The sequence below is a fragment of the Pelophylax lessonae genome, assembly GCF_965119305.1.
Source record: "Pelophylax lessonae genome assembly, chromosome: 2".
Lineage (NCBI taxonomy): Eukaryota > Metazoa > Chordata > Amphibia > Anura > Ranidae > Pelophylax > Pelophylax lessonae.
The window spans coordinates 13,052,090-13,074,653 of NC_138769.1; the positions used below are offsets into that span (position 1 = coordinate 13,052,090).

Below are 22,564 nucleotides of genomic sequence, written 5' to 3' on the forward strand. Positions count from 1 at the left end.
AGACCATCTTGGAGGTGAAGATGCTGGATGTGGAGGTCCTGGGCTGGTCTCAGACCATCTTGGAGGTGAAGATGCTGGATGTGGAGGTCCTGGGCTGGTCTCAGACCATCTTGGAGGTGAAGATGCTGGATGTGGAGGTCCTGGGCTGGTCTCAGACCATCTTGGAGGTGAAGATGATGGATGTGGAGGTCCTGGGCTGGTCTCAGACCATCTTGGAGGTGAAGATGCTGGATGTGGAGGTCCTGGGCTGGTCTCAGACCATCTTGGAGGTGAAGATGCTGGATGTGGAGGTCCTGGGCTGGTGTGGTTACACGTGGTCTGCGGTTGTGAGGCCGGTTGGATGTACTGCCAAATTCTCTGAAACGTCTTTGGAGACGGCTTATGGTAGAGAAATGAACATTCAATTCATGGGCAACAGCTCTGGTGGACATTCCTGCAGTCAGCATGCCAATTGCACGCTCCCTCAAAACTTGGGACATCTGTGGCATTGTGCTGTGTGATAAAACTGAGCATTTTAGAGTGGCCTTTTATTGTGGCCAGCCTAAGGCACACCTGTGCAATAATCATGCTGTCCAATCAGCATCTTGATATGCCACACCTGTGAGGTGGATGGATTATCTCGGCAAAGCAGAAGTGATCACTAACACAGATTTACACAGATTTGTAAACAATATTGGAGAGAAATCGGCCTTTTGTGTACATAGAAAAAGTCTTAGATCTTTGAGTTCAGCTCATGAAAAATGGGGGCAAAAACAAGTGTTGCGTTTATAATTTTGTTCAGTATTCAAACACTGCCAGTATATTAAATGAACACTAGATGGCGCTGTTACCCCATTCTATAACAGCTTAGTTGTATATCTCCGGACACTGAAACTTTCAGAATTGGGAAAATTATTCAAATTCTCTCCGGATGCTTCTAGGGAGGGACAAAAGGGGGGCTGTCTTCCACCCCGGGCTGGTTTGTATTCTACCCCCATAGAGGGTAAATTGTGTTTTTTATATTCTTTGTTCCACCAAGCTGGTCTCCGGACATTTCTATTCCTAACCTTCCTGTCTCCCCCGCAGTCCTCCGAGTATGTTCTGGATGTCGTAAAGAAAGTGAGATCAAGGTAGGTATTCCCTCCCTGAATTTTGTGTGTATGGTGAACTCCGACAGAAAGGGTCCCCCTGCCTCCCATTCAGAGCCATCTTTAATGCAGGGAAAAAGGGGCAACTGCCCTGGGCCCAGTCATTGTTGTGGGGCACAAAGCAGCTGCCCTTTGAGCCCCCACTGCCTGCAAATAGGTAATAAGTGGATTTTGGAGGGCCCAAGAAAATATTTGCCCAGGGTCCAATCAATGTTAAAGACGGCCCTGCTCCCATTTCTGTGCTTTGTCCATGCAGAGTGCAGGTTACATTAATACTTCCTCCCCAGCAACACTTACTTAGAACCCGGGGCAAACATGCCAAATCCCCCCCTCCCTGAAATGTATGAGCATTGTGTGTCAGCAAAAAATCCCCCCCCCCCCCCAAAAAAAGACTGCAAATCTGTAAGTGTAGCTCAAATCCTCTCATTCCACACATGCCTCCAGCACAATCTCTCCCCCCCCCCCCAAAAACAAATCCCCCCCCCCTTCTAGCACAAATATTCTACGTGCCCCCCCCAAACTACAAATCCCCCTCCCAGCACAAATAGTCCTTCCCCATTCCCCCATACTAGCACAAGCTCCCAACCACTCCAAATCCCCCCCCCTTCCAGCACAGGGTTCCCTCCCTCATTCCCCCATTCTAGCACAACCCCCCCCCCCCCCAAAAAAAAAAGAAGTTCCCCTTCCTAGCACAAATCCTCTACCCCTCAATTTTCCCCTCCTCTCCTCAATCCTCTCCCCACCTCCACTCCCCACTACCTGAGGAAGAGGCTAAGCCTCGAAACGCGTAAGCCTTTTCAAGCTTTAGACCTCCGGTTCTGATGCTTATGGCTATATATTAATTTGATATGCATGTACCAAGAACTCGTTTGTGAGTATTTTTATACCTTTTACTTAATATAACCTTTGTGGAAGATAATGCACTAGGCCGGTGCCCCCTTGTGTTTGTTTTTCGATTTTGGATGGGCAGTCTGGGGATGGGGATGGGCAGTCTGGGCACGGGGATGGATATGGACTGATTTTGGTGGAATTGTTGTCTTTGTTGCAGTGAGTTGGAGGAGTCGCTGCTTGTCCTGCCATTTTCCTACGTCCCTGACCTGCTGACCCTCTTCAGGGATTACATCCTCCGCAGTCTGGAGGTGGAGCTTATCTGTCGCTGCCTCTTCTTCCTGCTCAGGTAAAGGAGTCAACTCAGTCCTCATGCAAGCAGTGGGAGGAGTTATGCAAATATCAAAATGCCTTGATGGGTGGGGTTTAGTCTGGAGCAGTGGGCAGTCTCTTGGGAAGAGTTATGCAAATATCAGAATGCCTTGATGGGTGGATGTCAGCCTGGAGCAATGGGCGGTCTCTTGGGAGGAGTTATGCAGATATCAGAATGCCTTGATGGGTGGCTGTCAGTCTAAAGCAGTGGGAGGGGTCTTGGGAGGAGTTATGCAAATATCAGAATGCCTTGATGGGTGGGTGTCAGTCTGGAGCAGTGGGCGGGCTCTTGGGAGGAGTTATGCAAATGTCAGAATGCCCTGATGGGTGGGTGTAAGTCTAGAGCAGTGGGAGGGCTCATGCAAATATCAGAATGCCTTGATGGGTGGGCGTCAGTTTGGGGCAGTGGGAGGGCTCTTGGGAGGAGTTATGCAGATATAATTCCTTGATGGGTGGGTGTCAGTCTGGAGGGGAGGGGCATTCCTAGGTAGACTAAATCTGCATATAGACCTTCCTAGGTAACGCCAACATGTGACACGAAACCTCCACGATTGTGTGAATTGATAACTAATGAATGAAAGAGGCGGGGCCAGGGACAGTCGCACTGGAGAGAGAGGAAAGGGCTAGATAATGCTGGATGTCCTCCAGGAGGTTTATATAATGATTATGTTGACTTTTTCCACCCCGCCTCTCCCTCTTCTATACAGGATTCATTTTGGACAAATCACCAGCAACCAGATGCTGCTGGGAGTCATGGAAGACCTGAAGAACTGCACCATCTCCCGGGTGTCGGAGGTTCGGGTAAGAAACGCTCAGTGCTGAAATACGCTGCTGTCTGACTCTATTCCACATCTTTTTATTATGGCACTGTCTTTTTTCATCTATAAACACATCCTAGATCAAGGGTCAGACCACTGTCCTTCAGACCTCGGGGGGGCTGGACTGTGGTCAGTGGGAGTAGAAAAGATCCTGTTGTGGGAGTAAACAATACCTCATCATTGGTGTCAGTGGGAGGAATAGTGCCCCATCATTGGTGTCAGTGGGAGGAATAGTGCCCCATCATTGGTGTCAGTGGAAGGAATAGTGCCCCATCATTGGTGTCAGTGGGAGGAATAGTGGCCCATCATTGGTGTCAGTGGGAGGAATAGTGGCCCATCATTGGTGTCAGTGGGAGGAATAGTGCCCCATCATTGGTGTCAGTGGGAGGAATAGTGCCCCATCATTGGTGTCAGTGGAAGGAATAGTGCCCCATCATTGGTGTCAGTGGGAGGAATAGTGCCCCATCATTGGTGTCAGTGGAAGGAATAGTGCCCCATCATTGGTGTCAGTGGGAGGAATAGTGCCCCATCATTGGTGTCAGTGGAAGGAATAGTGCCCCATCATTGGTGTCAGTGGGAGGAATAGTGCCCCATCATTGGTGTCAGTGGGAGGAATAGTGCCCCATCATTGGTGTCAGTGGGAGGAATAGTGCCCCATCATTGGTGTCAGTGGGAGGAATAGTGCCCCATCATTGGTGTCAGTGGAAGGAATAGTGCCCCATCATTGGTGTCAGTGGAAGGAATAGTGCCCCATCATTGGTGTCAGTGGGAGGAATAGTGCCCCATCATTGGTGTCAGTGGGAGGAATAGTGCCCCATCATTGGTGTCAGTGGGAGGAATAGTGCCCCATCATTGGTGTCAGTGGGAGGAATAGTGCCCCATCATTGGTGTCAGTGGAAGGAATAGTGCCCCATCATTGGTGTCAGTGGGAGGAATAGCGCCCCATCATTGGTGTCAGTGGGAGGAATAGTGCCCCATCATTGGTGTCAGTGGAAGGAATAGTGCCCCATCATTGGTGTCAGTGGGAGGAATAGTGCCCCATCATTGGTGTCAGTGGGAGGAATAGTGCCCCATCATTGGTGTCAGTGGAAGGAATAGTGCCCCATCATTGGTGTCAGTGGGAGGAATAGTGCCCCATCATTGGTGTCAGTGGGAGGAATAGTGCCCCATCATTGGTGTCAGTGGGAGGAATAGTGCCCCATCATTGGTGTCAGTGGGAGGAATAGTGCCCCATCATTGGTGTCAGTGGGAGGAATAGTGCCCCATCATTGGTGTCAGTGGGAGGAATAGTGCCCCATTATTGGTGTCAGTGGCAGGAATAGTGCCTCAGGCCCGAATAAAGACAAGCAAAGGGCCAAATCCAGCCACTGGGCCACAGTTTGGAGACCGCTGTCCCAGAGCACAATGGGTTATCTAAAACATCACAGTGGATGCTGGGAACCAATGCTAAACTGCGGGTGCTGCTTGAGGCTCCAGCGGACTCTCTTCTGATAAACTGCTGGGAGTTGAGTTCAGGTGCGAACTGAGCTCCATGGATACCGATACTAAAAATGAAAAGTCCTTAGCCGCACATCACTACAAAGACCTGTGTGTGAAAAGTGAGAACAACTTTAGGCCCCTTTAACACATACGGTCCGTTCAGTTCATCAGTTCAGTCACCTCAAAATGTATCCGTTTTTTTTTTTTTACATCCACTACCAATGCAAAAACGGATGAAAAACTGACTGTCCGTTTTACATCCGTTTTTTTGACAGATGAAAAATAGGGCATTCATCCCTTCCAAAAAACGGACATTGACGGAAGCGGATGAAAACAGATGGTCATCCGTTGTCATCCATTTTTACATAGAGATGCATTGATGTCCGTTTTTCATCCGTCAACGGATGGATGAAAAACGGACCGTACGTGTGAAAGGGGCCTTAGGCTGGGCTCCATCCAGAGCTACCCCTTCCCTACGCGTTTCGCCCCACCCACAGGGAGTAATCATGATTAATAGTTGCCGACCGGCCCATAGTAAAAATACGTCATTACTTAAATACCGCCTAGCTGCCATACTCTCAGTATTTTTTTTATTTACTGTAGCAGATTCTCTTTCCAATAACAGTGGTCCTGCGGGATCACTTTTAGAAGTGGCAGGAAGGGTGGTTCCCCCCCCCCCCCCCCCCCAAATTCCCATTCGTTTCTCCCCCCCCCCCCCCCCCCCCCCATTCCCAGTCATCTCTCCCTTCCCCTCCCCCCTTCACTTCCCGGTCGTCGTTTCCCCACCCCCCCCCCCTTTCACTTCCCGGTCGTCGCTCCCCCACCCCTCTTCACTTCCCAGTCACCGTTCCACCACCCCCTTCACTTCCCAGTCGTCGTTCCCCCCCCCCCACCCCCCTTCACTTCCCAGTCGTTGATCCCCCACCCCCCCTTCACTTCCCAGTCGTCGTTCCCCCCCACCCCCCCTTCACTTCCCAGTCGTCGTTCCCCCACCCCCCCCCCCTTCACTTCCCAGTCGTCATTCCCCCCCTCCCCCACTTCCCAGTCGTCCCCCCCTCCCCCACTTCCCAGTCATCGTTTCCCCCCACCCCTCTTCACTTCCCAGTCGTCGTTCCCCCCACCCCCCTTCACTTCCCAGTCGTCGTTCCCCCACCCCCTCCCCCACTTCCCAGTCGTCGTTCCCCCCACCCCCCCTTCACTTCCCAGTCGTCGTTCCCCCCACCCCCCCTTCACTTCCCAGTCGTCGTTCCCCCCACCCCCCCTTCACTTCCCAGTCGTCGTTCCCCCCCCCCCCCCCTCTTCACTTCCCATTCGTCGTTCCCCCACCTGTAAACATTTTTAAAGTGTCGCCTTTGGAGATTTTTAAGTGAGTTTGCTGCCAATCCACGAGTGTGCGCAATTTTGCCATGCTAGGTATCTATTTACTCGACGTAGCATCATTTTTCACATTCTAGAAAAAATTTGCGTAAATATTGTTTGTTTGTTTTTTTTTTTTTAATTCATTAAAGTGTATTTTTTCCCAAAAAAATGAATTTGTGCAAATACTGCGTGACACAAAAAAATTGCAACAATTACTATTTTATATATATGTAATATGTTTGGGGGGGTCTAAGTAATTTTTTAGCAAAAAACATAGGTTTAAACCAAAGGTTCCAGAAAAGGAGGTTAAGGACTTTTTATTTTTAGTATTGGTGTTACAGTAGTTGCTTGCTTTTCAGCTCCTTTTGTCTAATTGAAATCTCCTATGTGATTAAGAAAAGTAGAAAGACGCTCCAGCTTCTGAGTTGATCAATAGTTGCATATTATGCCGTATTGTATATTTACTTTTTAGTTCTGACCATAATAAAGATGTATATAAACCTGCTTAGCCTCGGGATGAACTTCCTGATCATGTGATTGGTTGTCACAGTGGGCTCATGATCAGGGGCTCCTGATGATGACTAGAGACAGAGAGCTGTCAATGACAGTTGGTCACTGTGCTGGGATGCTCGCAGTGAGCACAGAAACCATGGCCTTCCGTTGACGCAGATGTTTCTGTGTTAAAGCCCGCCCTCTTTTCTGACGCACATATGCGTTTTATGGGAGGCTAAAGAGTAAAAAAAATAAAATAATCTCTGTACTAATTAAGTTGCCTCTCCATTTCTCTAGGACGTCATGGGGGTAAATATGGCAGCCCTGAACTTCTTGAAGCGAGAGATTGAAGCCAAGGAGGAAGTTCTGTTCTTTGCAGACGCCACCGAGAAGTTCGAGGAGAAGAAGAGGAAGCGGAAGAAAAAGGAGAAGCTGATGCTGACGGTCGCATGATAACACCGCCCTAATGTGTCATCCAGTCACGGCTCTCCATTCACAGTGGGAGCTTCCGAAATAGAGAATTGTGATTGGTCAGGGCTGTTCTACCCTGAGTGTAGATACTTGGACCGTACCATTCACACACATTGTGTGGGGAGGAGATTCAGGAGGACCTTCTTGCTATGTACAGAGCTCACTTTTGGAAAACATATTTTAATAAAAATATTTTATAAGTGTGGATAGTGGTACTGTTCCTGGATGAAGAAGATAATATAATACAATCATTTTAGTGAAAGGAGACAATATGGTATTGCTCCCAGTAACACCATGAGCCCAGAGGTGGACATACCATTTGTGCAGACCCTCCAGAGAGGGCCACCTAGGACCTGTTTTGACTGGGATGGGTGGGTTCCAGGAGACCTCCCACTGTCATGTGGACCAGGCTATGGTTTTCTTCTATGTAATGGTCAGCCAATACACCATAAGTAACCTCAAATGTGAATGGGCCCTTGGAGTGGTGGGCAATCACCTAAAGGGCCTTTGAGTGGTGGGCAATCACCTAAAGGGCCTTTGAGTGGTGGGCAATCACCTAAAGGCCCTTTGAGTGGTGGGCAATCACCTAAAGGGCCTTTGAGTGGTGGGCAATCACCTAAAGGGCCTTTGAGTGGTGGGCAATCACCTAAAGGGCCTTTGAGTGGTGGGCAATCACCTAAAGGCCCTTTGAGTGATGGGCAATCACCTAGGGGCTCTTTGAGTGGTGGGCAATCACCTAAAGGGCCTTTGAGTGGTGGGCAATCACCTAAAGGGCCTTTGAGTGGTGGGCAATCACCTAAAGGGCCTTTGAGTGGTGGGCAATCACCTAAAGGCCCTTTGAGTGATGGGCAATCACCTAGGGGCTCTTTGAGTGGTGGGCAATCACCTAAAGGGCCTTTGAGTGGTGGGCAATCACCTAAAGGGCCTTTGAGTGGTGGGCAATCACCTAAAGGGCCTTTGAGTGGTGGGCAATCACCTAAAGGGCCTTTGAGTGGTGGGCAATCACCTAGGGGCTCTTTGAGTGGTGGGCAATCGCCTAAGGGCCCCTGTGCAGGAACAATTTTTGTCCTTCCCCCAATTTCAGATAAAAACCCACATACCTGTGCATGTGGTTCATTACCTATCGGTCGTGTTTTACATTGGGAGTACTTTTTTGGGGTTTCCTAAATATACGTGTAATGGTGTGTCTCAATACAAAAGAGGTGGAGCCATTTCACCTCAACCACCAATCAGATTCATACTTGAGGGTGAGTGGGTATCTGATTGGCTGTTGGATACAATGTATGGATCTCTGACATGGAATCTTTATATCGGACATCTGTACACTGCATCCATTATTAAAAATCCATACATTGCATCTGATTCCAGAGATCCATAATTTGTGTCAGAAATCTGTACACTGTATACAAAGTCAATATACAGATCTCTTGAGTGCAGATGCAATGCATGGATACAGTGTACAGAAGTCTGACACAATGTATGAATCTCTGATGATGGATGTGAAGTCTGAAGCTCTGACAGATCAAGTGTAAGGATCTCTGATGTCGGATAGAACATCTGGGGTTCTGATGCTGCATACAATGTAAGGGTATCTGACAATGGGTATAATGTCTGGAGCTCTGACGTTGGATACAATGTAAGGATCTCTAACACAATGTACAGATCTAGGATGTTGGATATAATGTAAATATCTCTGACAATGGACACAATGTACAGATCTTTCTTGCTGGATAGAACGTCTGGAGCTCTGATGTTGGATTCAATGTAAGAATATCTGTTTTTTTTTTTTTTTTTTTTTTTGGACTGGAGGCGATTAGGGCCAGATTTAACCTGTCTGAGGTTGGGGTGCAGAAAAAAAATGTTGGGGGTAGAGGATGGGAGGTCACTAGGGCAGTGTACAGGGGGTCCGCAGGGCAGAGGATAGGGTCATCTGTTGTTATGGCAGTGTAGATGCTCTTAGTTTGTAGGACAGTGTGGATGGAAGGTCACCAGGGGAGTGTACAGGAATCGGTAAGGCAGTGTACTGGGGGTCGGTAAGGCTGAGGACAGGGGTAAGCAGAGCCGAGCAGTGCCCTGTCCTCTTTCTCCCATCCCTGCATGGGATACAGCCTGAGCACAGGCACCAAGATCTCCTCCTCCCCAAACAGCACAAACTGTAGCTGAAATCTGATTCCCTTACACACAGCTATGATCTGGGCAGTGTGTAGCTGGTTCCTGTGTTGCAGTTCTGACCTGTGATATTCCCTGGTTGGAATGGCAACTCAGCTACAGTAACCAGCTACATGCTGTAGGTAAGGGTGTGGAGGAGAAGATCTTAGTGCCTGTGCTCAGGCTGGGGAAAGGTCCAGGAATGGGAGACGGCCAGCACAGCATTAAGGGGGGTGGGGAGTGCAACTGAAATCTGATGGGTGCAGTACCCCCCTAGATCCGGCCATGGAGAAGAGGAATATACCCCAGTAAATCATCTTTATGTGACAATCCTGACTGGTCCTATATCAGTCTTGTCCCACATTGAAGCAATCTATCAGACAAAAACATTAATTCTCAAACTTTATTTAAATATTACAAGGTAGCAAAATAGATTTTGGAATTTCTATGGTGGTAATAAATGTGAATCAGAGTCCTGAAGATCGACCTGGAAGAGAACAAAAAGACAAGTTTAGAATCATTATTTCCCTTCTTCGCTTCTAAATCCAAAATGTGTTTTTCCCGAATTGTCTCCAGGGCCAGCACATGAGAAAGATAGGCATCTCCTCCAACCGGAAACACTTCACTAACACGCTAAAAGGAAGAAAATCCTATTGCCAATTCTTGTTTCCTCCATCCAGAAAAGTATGGTGGAAGTCCCTACTTGCTGGTGGGGTTCTCCTCTGTTTGCTCCCCAGTCCATTCCTATTTATGGACAGGAAGAGGTCTGGGCGTACCATGTTTTCAGTGGCAGGGGAAGGCTAGTACTGTAGGTGACTTGCTACCTCCTTAGTTGGTATGGTTCTGGTAGGACAGGATGGGGATGTTCCAGGCTGAGCTCAGCTGAACCATGGTGCTGGGTGCCAAGCAGTGGTGGCTGGTGTGTTGAGGGCGCAGGGGCGCCGCCCCCCCCCCCCCATCCATGCGTCCGGCCCTTTAATCTACATGCAGGGGTGCCGGACGCATGGAGTACAATGGGATTTTTTTTTCCATCACCTGATTAGAGCCAGAGGCTCTAATAGGGCGATGCAAAGGGTGGAGCCGGGGCGCAGAGCAGTGTGTCCCGACTCCACCCATTGTGTGACAATAGCGAATGAAAATTCGCTATTGTCACACCGATCCTCCTCCTGGCCAATCAGGAAGCGCGTCCGATACGCGCTTCCTGATTGGCCGCAAGGCAAACCCCTTGCCATTGGCCAAGGAGGAGGCGGGAGCGGAAGGAGACGCGCCGCCGGTCACCTCAGAAGAAGCCGACAGCCGCCGCTGGGTATCCCTAGTCCCGCCATCAGCAGCAGAGTCGGTCCGATCCGGTCATCGTGAGAGAGCAGGAGGTAAGTTATTCAATGCAGCCGCTGCCTTAGACTCAGTGCCTCTCTCCTGTCACTGTGCGGGACTGCGGACTCGAGTTCGGCGGTGGTGGGGGGGGCACACCGTGGTCACTCTACATTGATGGGGCCACACCGTGGTCACTCTACATTGAAGGGGGCACACCGTGGTCACTCTACATTGAAGGGGGCACGCTGTGGTCATTCTACATTGATGGGGCACACCGTGGTCATTCTACATTGATGGGGCACACCGTGGTCACTCTACATTGAAGGGGGCACGCTGTGGTCATTCTACATTGATGGGGCACACCGTGGTCACTCTACATTGATGGGGCACACCGTGGTCACTCTACATTGAAGGGGGCACGCTGTGGTCATTCTACATTGATGGGGCACACCGTGGTCACTCTACATTGAAGGGGGCACTCCGTGGTCACTCTACATTGATGGGGACACACTGTACCTTGATTACTGAAGGCCCCTTTCACACTTGTGTGACCTCAAAGTCACGCTTTTTTTTACCACGTTTTTTGCCGCGAAGCAATGCCTATTACATTTTTCTGTTTGCGCCCCCCCCCCCCCCCCCAAAAAAAATTTTCTCTATTGCTCATTGACAGACGTAGTCCTCTGTGATACAGCACCTTCGGGTTATGTTGCCTCCACAGGAGCAGGACTAGACAGGAAATTAAAATGCTCTGGCCACACCCTAGGGGCAGTCCCAGAGGGTATATCCTCTCTCTCTCTGCCTCAGCAAATCAGTTTTTTTCTGTCTAGTCAGGAGTAAGGACCTAGATACCTTGCTGGGATCTTCGGTCCTGGCAAGATTTTTTTCTTAAAAAGATTTTTTAGACAGCTTTTTTTCTCCAGTGTTCCTGTGAGATCTTCAAGCAAGAAAGCTGAACTGGGCGACGGGCTGGATGTTGAGATCCGGTGGTCACCCCAGTTCAGCCTACGAGCGCATGCAGGCCATAGCTCCGCGCTGGGTCGGCCGCGACAAAGTCCCACTGGGGGACTGACCCCGCGAGTTAAACATCTCGCTGAAACGCCAAGGACCATGAGTCACGGCGTCCGTATTGGTCGACAGCCCTCCCGCCCCGGTGGAGAGGGGTACTGTCAGGAGTTGGTGCCCGCCTGGTTCCGGTATGGTGAGTAGCATGTTCCCCCTTTTCCCCTGACGGGTCTTGTGGTGAACGCGGGCCCCTCTCTGTATGGTAAGATAGAGTCCCCCTCTATCCTATAACTTGGCACAGATCCCCCTACTTTGAGTGTGATTTTATGTGCAAAAAGCCAGGAGGCTTGGTTTGGGAGCTAACAATCTAATTGTATACATGTTAAAAAGATTGTAATCAGTGGCAAATAAGGTACCTACCAGTCAGAAGCCACGGACATGTAGACTGCCTTCCTAGTCAAATCTCCAGCTATAGCAGGCCTTCCGAACGGCCAGGCGGTCCGCCAGAGCCGGTACCGCCAACCACGCCAGATCCCCATGCAGAGAAGGTGTTGTGTGCTCTGCAGCACACCGCTATTCGGTACAGGCCGCCGCCATTTTTTTTGCTGGATCGCACGAGCCGCCATTTTGGCGTAGCCCCGTGTCTCCAGCATGGGGGCGGCCATGTTTGAGGTGATCCAAACACCTCGTGGAGCTAGGGGAGGCGCCGGAAGGCGTGCAGAGGGGCGGAGCCGCCTCCTTTCTTCCTGGGCAGCCAGCCAAAAGACTTCCTGTTTGTGAAGACAGCGCTGTAACCTGTTGCAGTTAAACTCTGAGCATCAAGTGGTGAGCCTGGGGGTCTATCTCTCTCTCTCTCTCTCGATCGATAGGGATCCCTAGCAGGTAACACTAAGGGGCTTTTGTGGCGCTGGGGGTCTGAAAAAAAAAAAAAAAAAAAGTTTTTTATTTTTGAATTGTATTATCCGGCAAGTTACTGGAATAATCATGGACCCTGCCACACAAATTCCCCCACCTGTTTCCCTCGAGGGGGCCACGGGACCCGCCGGTGCACAGAGTGTGGAGGCATTTACAGCAATTTTGGAGTCTATGATGGCTCGGGTGGAGGCGGCCTGTCAGAGACGAGGGTCAAGGAAGCGACCCCCGCCTACCCCTATACTATCTGACACCTCTGACTCTGATTCAGAGATGGTCACTGCAGTTGCAGGTTCCTCTGCAAGGGCTGTTATCTCAGGTAAAGCTCCCTCAGACAGTGAGGAGGACGTTTCTTCTCCCGCTATAATTCAGGAAGAAGCATTGGTGGACGCACTAGTTGTGGCAGTGCGGGAAACCTTAAGACTTGAGGTTTTACCGGCAGAAGCAACTGAAACAGAAATTCCCTTTGGTACTAATAAGCCCATCAAAACGGTGAAGGTTTTTCCTGTACCCAAGTGTTTTGGTAATAAAATTAAAGGAGAATGGGAGCATTCTAAACGTACCTTTACTATTTCCAAGCGTATTGCTAGACGCTATCCGTTTGAGGAATCCATCATTAAGAAATGGACGGTACCACCAGTGGTGGATCCACCTATTTCCAGGCTGAATAAAGCCACGGTTATCCCAGTGGAGGACACTTCGTCCTTTAAGGATCCGGTGGATCGAAAGATAGTGCGGGACTCTGCTTCCATCTTCTCTTTGATAGGGTCAGCATTTAGACCAGTAATTGTTATTGGTCTAGTTTCCCAGACACTTACGGAATGGGCGAAAATGGTACGCCAAGACCTTAGGGGAAAAGATATTCCCCAGGAAACATCTGATTTGATAGAACAGATCATACAAGGGCTACAGTTTATCTGTGACGCAGCCTTGGACACTACTCCCCTATTAGGGCATGCATCTAAGACAGCGGTGATCCTCAGACGTGTGCTGTGGTTAAAATGTTGGTCAGCTGACCTAGGTTCCAAAAAGACCTTGACGAATCTCCCCTTTCAGGGGAATCGTCTATTTGGGGCTACCCTAGATGAAATCATTAAGGATGCCACGGGGGGCAAGAGCACTTTTTTGCCACAGGCTGCTAAAGCTAAGGGACCTCGCAACAAGCGAGGACCTTTCTTTACCGCCCAGCTGGAACAAGCGGGAAAGGCAAGACTCCTCCAGAAGGGTTCAAGAAGGGCTGGTCGGACAAACAGAGGACCGACTCAGCCAAACCCGAAGCAAAGGATTACACAGCCTGAAGGTGCGCTCCCACCCGGGTTGAGGGTGGGGGGACGTTTTCACCGGTATTCAGGACATTAGATCGAGCATCGACTACTACTACCGGTGCGATTCTTCCCTTCCAACATTTAAGTACTACAGGGAGCGGTAGTCACCGTTCCCTGAATAGATCTTTTCCTTTACCTTTTCCTAAGATTAGTCTCTATTCCCCACAGGAATCGGATCTGGTTGACCAGACAGACCAAGAAGCCTCTAGCCGGGTGACTTCGGTCCCTGAGGTTCAACCAGAAAAGATCACCCTTCCTGATAGGAATCAGGTATCTGATAAATGTGTGGGAACAGAAAACGACCAGACTTTCTCGGATGGTGGAGGCCAGATAGCTCTAGGGACGCCTGGTTCAGATCCAGTCAGCAACGGTGGTCCTAGAAATTCTAGGCTGGCCTCGCCAAGCCGGCCTGGCCGACTTGGACATGCTAGTCGCAGACGTTCCGTGGAAACTTCGTCTCAAGGAGTGTCTGTGGTCTCAAGGACCAATTTACCATCATGCTTTACAGTCGCTGGTTTTAATGGCCTGGCCATTGAGACCCAAGTACTGAAGGACAGAGGTTTGTCAGCTTCAGTCATTCCTACCCTTATTAAAGCAAGGAAAGCGACTTCCAGCAAGGTCTATTATCACACATGGAAGACTTATATTGCGTGGTGCGAATCTTTAGGATTTCCTCCACGTACCTATTCGGTGACTCGAATATTGGCTTTTTTGCAAAAAGGGGTTGAGCAGAAACTAGCCTTGAGCACCATCAAGGGTCAAGTTTCAGCATTAGCAATCTTCTTTCAGAAACCTTTAGCTACCAAGTCTTTGGTGCGGAATTTCATCCAGGGGGTGCGGCACCTGGCCCCACCAGTCCGCGCGCCCTTACCGCCCTGGGATCTTAATTTAGTTTTGTCGGTTCTACAGAAACCTCCCTTTGAAAACATCAGGGAGATTCCCTTGCTTACTTTATCCCAGAAGGTGGCCTTCTTGGTGGCTATTACTTCTGCTCGCAGGGTGTCAGAACTGGCTGCATTATCATGCCAGTCCCCATACCTAGTGATTCATAGGGATAAGGTAGTACTTCATCCTAAGCCATCCTTTCTTCCTAAGGTGGTTTCAGATTTTCATCTGAATGTAGATATTGTACTACCTTCCTTGTTTCCTCAGCCCAAGCATCATCGGGAACATGCGTTGCATTCCTTAGATGTGGTTCGGGCAATCAGGGTATACCTGAAAGCTACGGAATCATTCCGTAAGACGGATTCACTTTTTGTGATCACGGATGGCCCCAGAAAGGGTTTGCCTGCATCTGCCGCGACCATTGCCAGATGGATCAGACAGACGGTGGTACAGGCTTATTCTATTAAGGGTCAGAGCCCTCCGTTCCCTGTTAGGGCGCACTCCACTCGAGCGCTCAGTACTTCCTGGGCCTTTCGCCATCAGGCGTCAGTGGTCCAGGTATGTAAGGCGGCCACCTGGTCGTCGGTTCATACCTTTACAAAATTCTATAAAATTGATGTGATGGCATCGGCGGATGCCTCATTTGGCCGCAAGGTTTTGCAGGCCGCAATTTGAGGAGACCGGTGGTGTACCTCGAGGGTTTTTTTCTGTTTGAAAAATGTATTTTTTGTTGAGTCTCATCATTAAGGATGAGCATTGTAAACTTCTAGTTGGCACCGGTTGGGTCTTCTAGATTGGGATTTGATTTCCATTTTCCCACCCCTCATTTGTGATACTGCTCTGGGACGTCCCGAAGGTGCTGTATCACCGAGGACTACGTCTGTCAATGAGCGATAGAGAAAAATGGATTTTTGTAAAATCTTACCGTAAAATCCTTTTCTCTTAGCTCATTGACAGACGTAGTCCCCGCCCCTCTGTTTTTGAGTTGGGTTGGGTTAAAATCTCTAAAGACTGCTTTTGTGACATAACTGATTTGCTGAGGCAGAGAGAGAGAGGATATACCCTCTGGGACTGCCCTTAGGGTGTGGCCAGAGCATTTTAATTTCCTGTCTAGTCCTGCTCCTGTGGAGGCAACATAACCCGAAGGTGCTGTATCACCGAGGACTACGTCTGTCAATGAGCTAAGAGAAAAGGATTTTACGGTAAGATTTTACAAAAATCCATTTTTGAGCACTAGCCGCCACTGATGCCAAGTAGGAGGGGGTAATGTTGCTCCAGGTTTTGGGGCTATGACAGTGGGTGAGGCCTGTTGATGCCTTTTCTGGTTTATATTGCTGTCCCTGCTGGGATGATTTAACTTCTTTATTTGTCTCAGTGACCACTATTACGCTGTAGACTTCGCTCAAAATTGTTGATTTCCTGCTGTACTAATGCACTTGGAAAGAGCAGTCACCAGAACAGGAATAGAAGAGAATTCTTCCAATAGGGACACTTGATCTGATAACAATGGTTTAAGGATGTCTTGTCGTTTTGGAGAAATTCTTGCTTCCTGTTGAGTCCATGGGACAGGAAGTGAACGGAATTATCCCCAATGGGCCAAAAATGGCAGCAAACCAACGCCACCCCCTGCAGGAGATGGAAAGGAAGGAGGCGATCAGAGGCCTCCTTACCTAAGGAGGCAGATGTGTAGGGCTGCTGCTCCTTGCTTCGGGGCCGTTGCCTCTCCTCCCAGCCCGAACATGAAGTGGGTCCTGAGACCCAGTTGGCCAGGGGTTCTAAGACTCCCTGGCCAATCACGTCTTAGGACTCGCTTCCTGATTGGCCAGGGGAAGAATCAGGAAGACAACAGCGAATATTAATCCACTATTGTCACACAAGTTTATGGGCTCAGGACGTAGTGCTCTACACCCCAAGCTCACCCTCTTTTGAAGCTAATTAGAGCTTCAGGCTCAAATCATGTGCTTAAAAAAAAAAAAACTTTGAAATCCATGTGTCTGGCGCCCTGCATGTAGATTAGGGGTTGGGCACATGGATTAGGGAGGGCGGCTGACAGGGTCTGCTGAATGCTGACCCCAAGGGAGGCAGAGAGGGGTGCTACAGTAGCACATAGAAGTTCAGGATCTGTAGGAGGAGTTTTGTTTTACTCTCTATTGCCAACTGCTGAGGCAAGGTGGGGGCGGAGATAAGGGGGCTGCTGTAGCTGCAGGAGAGGTGCGAGGGCCACATAAAATGGCCGGATTCGGCCCCCAGGCCTTGTGTTTGACACATCTACATTAGAGCATAAACTCCTATTACCGGTACCAACTACATTGTTTTGCCGGAAGACAATTACGTTCCTTGAAGCTTGTGGTACCGGTTTGGTGAAGGCCTTTTTCTGTTCCAGCAGTACTGTCCCCTGTGTACACAGCCAGCTCCATAAAGACATAGATTGAGTAGTTTGACCAGTTTCCAGTGTCCTGCACTGGGCCCTAACCTCAGCCTACTGAACATCTTCAAGAGGAATTAGAACAGTGATGGTGAGCCAAGTCTTTTTTTTTTTTTTGGCGCCCAACGTGGGGTCCAACATGTGAGCCAGATCTTCTCATCCAACATTAGTACCTGACCTCACAATTGGGCCCAAATCCCCACAGACACCCTCCAAAATCTTGTGGAAAGTCTTTAATAGAGAATGTTAAAGCCACAAAGGAGGTTGGGGGGGGGGGGGTATATTATGCCTCGTTTCCACTGAGTGGTACGGTTCAGTTCGGAACGGTACACATTGCGTTTCCACTGCCAATAGTACCCTTTCATGATAGGCGTGGTGTAGCAGGAAAGCTGTGATAGACAATTCTCTGTCAACCAATCAAAGTTCTGCAGAGTGTAGCTCCACCCTGTTGGTACGGTACTAATGTGCTTGGTACCCCAATGAAAGGGTACCAAAAAAGTGGTACGGTAATGGAAACGGCAGAAATAGCGTACCGTACCGAACCGTACCAGAAAGTTCAGTGGAAACAAGCCATTAATGGCCATGGGTTTGGAATGGGATGGCCAACAAGCTCATATACAGCGGGTATAGAGAAGAATCACCCTCCTTTGAAATAATCACATTTTGCCGCTTTTCAGCCTGAAATGAAGACAGACACAAGGAGAAAAGGGTGACTGTCCTTGCATGGCCTGGTCAGAGCCCAGACTTAAACCCTATTGAAAATCTGTGTAATGGCTTGAAGACTGCAGTCAACAAACGGACACCATCAAATGTAACTGAACTTGAGCAGTTCTGCAAAAAAAAGCAGGCAAATATTGCAAAGTGTAGATGTGCAAAGTTAGTAGAGACAAATCCAGACTAAAGGGTGGAATTAAAACAAAAGGTGGTCCAACAAAATACTGACAGGGGGGGGGGGGGGTTCTTTTTTCCAACTCTTTTTGATTTTTTTTTTTTTTTCAGACATGTTGGTGTTCTATCTTTCACTTGGATGTTATAAGTTACACTGAGTAAATACAGCTGGATAAAACAAAAACTGTGTCTGTCTTCATTTCAGGCTGCAAAGCAACAAAATGTGATTATTTTAACCACCTGCAGTACATTTCCTGCGTCAGGTGGGTTCTGTCCCGCAAAACGACGTAACTGTATGTCACTTCGTGGGACCGCGAGTGGGGGCACACGCCCATTCGCCACGGAGTAAGTTGATCTGCGGGTCCGGTGTTCTGCCGAAAACTCCAACTTGCCGAGATCTCGACGTTCCTTTTGGTGAGTGTACACCAGGAATAATTGAGATTTCGACCACTTGGGGTTTTCACAGAACACCGGCACCCTTTACACTCCGGTAGATGCTATTAATTAGCGCAGATTGTTACTCCGCCCGCTAGTAACCAAAAACATGGCCGCCTCCAAGACGGTGACAACTATTAGGCGGACTAACAATCTCCACTAATTATAGCATCTACCGGAGTATATAGGCTGCTGGCGTTCTGTGAAAACCCCAAGTGGTTGAAATCTCCAATTATTCCTGGTGTACACTCATCGGAAATAACAGCGTTGGAGTTTTCGGCAGAACACCAGCACCCGCGATCCCTCCCAGTGGAGACAGAACGGCGGTCTGCCGTTGAAAACACAGCAGGCCGCTGTTCTGTCAGCTATGAACACAGGGATCCTCCTATTTAGGAACACAGGTCTCTGTGTTCATTTCATAAGCCCATCCCCCCCACAGTTAGAAAGCAACAACAAGGGACACATTTAACCCTTTGATCGCCCCTGGTGTTAACCCCTTTCCTGCCAGTGTCAGTACAGTGACAGTACATATTTTTAGCACTGAATACTGTAGTAATGTCACTGGTCCCCCCCCCCAAAAGTTTCAAAAATGTTAGTTAGGGGTCCGATCTGTTTGCCACAATGTCGCAGTCCAGCTAAAAATCGCAGATCGCCGCCATTACTAGTAACAAAAATAAAATAAAAATGACATAAATCTTTCCCGTAGTTTGTAGATGCGATAACTTTTGCGCAAACCAATCAAAATACACTGGGATTTTTTTACTGAAATTATGTAGCAGAATACAAATTGGCCTAAAATTGATGAAAAATTTTGATTTTTTAAATGTTTTTTATTGGGAATGTTATATAGCAGAAAGTGAAAAATATTGTTTTTTTTTTTTCAGAATTGCCGCTATTTTTTTGTTTATAGCGCAAAAACTAAAAATCGCAGAGGTGATCAAATACCACCAAAAGGAAGCTCTGTTTGTGGGAAGAATAGGAAATCAATTTTATTTGGGTACAGCGTCGCACGACTGCGCAATTGTTAAAAGTAACGCATTGCCGAATCGCAAAAAATGGCCTGGTCATTAAGGGGGCAAATCCTTCCGGTCCAGAAGTGGGTAAAGGGAGGGGATTATTTTCTATACCCGCTGTAGGAGTGTCTACAGCCTTTTGGCCCTCATAGTGAAGCGCCATCTGATCTCAGTCTATAGATTTCTGCCTGAGTAGAAGTAAGCAGATTACAGGAGCAGGGATACGAATATTCTCAGAAGTCCCGCCCATAACCTGTCATTTATTACCATGGGGTTGGTAAATTGAGGTTGGATTTGGCAATGTAACTGAAGCTAGCAACTGGTATTTATAATAAATTGATATGTTCTATAATTTTATAGTAGAGCGGGTTATCCATCCTGTGCCCCGTTCTCTGCCTGGCACCAGGAGTTGCACCCAGATTTATTGCCCCAATGAGTTGCCCCTTCTGGAGGGTACATACCTGTTTCTGACACTTTTCTTGGTCTGAGAAGTTCCAGTCTGGACTGGAGGCTGCTGCTGACCAGATTCACTCCAGGCTCCAAATCTCTGTTTGCGGCACCCTCCATGCGGCTCTCGTACACCCCCTCTGTGAGGACTGGTGGGGGTGGGGTTAAGGATATAACAATTATAATACAGAACTGTAAATACAGGATAGTCTGTAATGGTGATATCAGTGTGGCCCCTGTGCTTGGCTCCAGCCCCTGACCCGAGTGGAATTCATTAAGATTAAGGGGCCACATTATGTTCAAATCTAATAATTCCATAAAAAGATAATAAAACTTTGGTAGATAATTTTACTTCCTTACCGCTGGACATCAAGTGGGGGTATCTGAATGACGGGTGCAGCTGCAGGGATCCATCAGACATAATTTTTTTCAGCCGAAAAATTCTCTGCACCATAAGAACAATCATAGAGGCTGTTCAGCCGCTTGAGAGTTCTTACAGGCGGCAGGAGAAGACATCCCCCATCTCGCCACCCTCCGGTGCTTCTACCGGCTCACCCGTACGATCGGCAGGCCGGAGAAGGAATCCATAGTACACCATAGAGACTGCCAAGGACCAAATGGTCCCTGCAGTCTCTATGAGTCTTGGAGGCCCGGGCGCGACGTGATGACGTCACGCCTGGCCTAGCAGTTGTCAATACTGCCGTGATCTCGGCTGGATAGCCGAGATAGTCTTTTTTTTTTTTATTTCAGGCTTTTCAGCCTGTAGCAGAGATGTGTGGTCTTATTGACCCCCAAATCTCTCAATAAAGAGGACCTGTCATTCACTATTCTTATTACAAGGGATGTTTACATTCCTTGTAATAGGAATAAAAGTGATCAAAAATAAATAAATAAAGGGAAAGTGTAAAATAAATAAATAAATAATTTAAAAAAATGTAAAGTGCCCCCGCCTGGTCGCACATACGCATATGTACGTCGCAGCCACATATGTAAACGGCGTTCACTCCATAGGTGAGGTATCGTCGCAAACGTTAGAGCGAGAGCAAAAATTCTAGCCCAAGACCCCCTCAGTAACTCTAGACTGTTAACCTGTACAAAATTTTAAAGCGTTGCCTGTGGAGATTTTTAACCACTTGCCAACTGCCGCACGACTATATACTGTGGCATTCAGCCTCTCCTGGGCAAAGTGACGTAGGGGTACGTCACTCGCCCACGAGCCTGTAGGGGGCGAGTGCGCGCCGGCGCGCTCCCGCCCCCGCTCGTTCACTAACATTCCCGCGCGTGTAATCAGCGGCTCCGATCTCCGCCGGCCACTCGTGATCTCCCTCAGGAGAAGGAGAAAGACAGACGGCTGATGTAAACACAACCGTCTGTCATTCTCCCTTAGATTATCACTGAGGCTATGCGATCCTGACATGTAGGATCGTATGTCTCTGTGATGATCTAACAAGCCATGCCCCCTGACAGTTAGAATCACGCCCCTAGGGACAAACTTAACCCCTTGATCACCAACAAAGTTAACCCCTTCCCTGGCAGTGTCATTTTCACAGTAACAGTGCATATTTTTAGCACTGATTACTGTAGTAATGTCACTGGTACCCCCAAAAGTGTCAAAAATGTCAGCCAAGGGTCCCATCTGCAATGTCGCAGTCCCGCAAAAAATCGCAGTTCGCCGCCATTACTAGTTAAAAAAAAAAAACAATAAAAATGACCTAAATCTTTCTCATAGTTAGTTAACGCAATAACTTTTGCGCAAACCAATCAAAATACACTTATTGCGATTTTTTTTAACAAAAATAGGTAGCAGAAAACAAGGGCCTGGTTTGGAACCTGGGGGGGACCCCCACGCAGTTTTTTTCCCATTTTTGGCGTGGAGATCCCCCTCAAGATTCTCACAGCGCAAGTCGCGCCGCAAGTCGGATCATCCTGATCCCACTTGCGGTGCGACTTCAATTCAAATCAATAGATTTCCATAGGCAACCATTGATTTTGAATGGAGGCAGAAAAAACGCAACGTGGCCAAACGTGCAATAACGCCAATGGAAAACGCTACTGAAAGCACGTTTAACAGCTGCTTTTTCCCGGGGTCAGAACTAGCCTTGCACACTATCCAACTTTTGTTGGTAGATTTCCTTTAGATTTTCCTTTTCTACGTAGTGCAAGGGCCTGCCAGATTGCATACAAATTGAAAGTGTTTATGTTTGGTTTTGGTAAGTCTAAAGGAAAAAGTCTTCAGAAAATCTTATAGTGTGTATGGCCTTTTACTCATAAGTAATTATTTATTGGTAAGATGCAAAATACTCACAAACAGAAGCATAAAAACCGCATGTAAGTCCTCATATGATAGCTTATGTTTCCATCCAACAGTATGGCCGACTAACCAGCGTGGCGACGTCACGTGGCCTAGCTCCTGCTAACACGTTTCGTCATAAGCAGACGTCATCAGGGGCATGGTGGCGAAATTCTTCTCAACACTTCTCCTGCATGCATTTTTGCACATTTATGGACTCTTTTCTGGAACATTGCTTTTCATTTGCATATTGGACTTTTTAAGAGGTCTTAAGGGCTGCATTTGTGTGTTAATATTTTGATGTTCCTTGACCAAAATTATAGTGTAAGCAGCTTTGGACTATATTATTATTTTTTTTAGGTGATTTCTTGGTTTTTAGAGAATGTTCTAGTTTTATCCCATTTCTCCTAGGGACAGGGGCTCTAAAATGCTTCCTGAAATATTTGGCTACAAAATTAAAATCGATACATGAATTCATACCGATCCAAATTCAGTCACTAAAATCTCATCAGATCTTTTCATGCTAATGTCATT

The 22,564-nt window shown here is 48.1% G+C and overlaps 1 protein-coding gene across 1 annotated transcript in view; it reads left to right on the forward strand.

Annotated features, from left to right (window-relative positions):
- The window catches only part of WDR3 (WD repeat domain 3), a gene marked incomplete at its 5' end in the record, with an annotated part of 59,263 nt that extends 52,112 nt beyond the window's left edge, over positions 1 to 7,151 (forward strand). The window contains 4 exons of the mRNA XM_082246256.1: positions 1,066 to 1,109; positions 2,176 to 2,304; positions 3,035 to 3,128; positions 6,773 to 7,151. Coding sequence (XP_082102382.1) covers positions 1,066 to 1,109; positions 2,176 to 2,304; positions 3,035 to 3,128; positions 6,773 to 6,928 — 423 coding nt within the window. The 3' untranslated portion in view covers positions 6,929 to 7,151. The remainder of the gene's footprint in view (positions 1 to 1,065; positions 1,110 to 2,175; positions 2,305 to 3,034; positions 3,129 to 6,772) is intronic.
- Between the last annotated feature and the right edge of the window lie 15,413 nt (positions 7,152 to 22,564).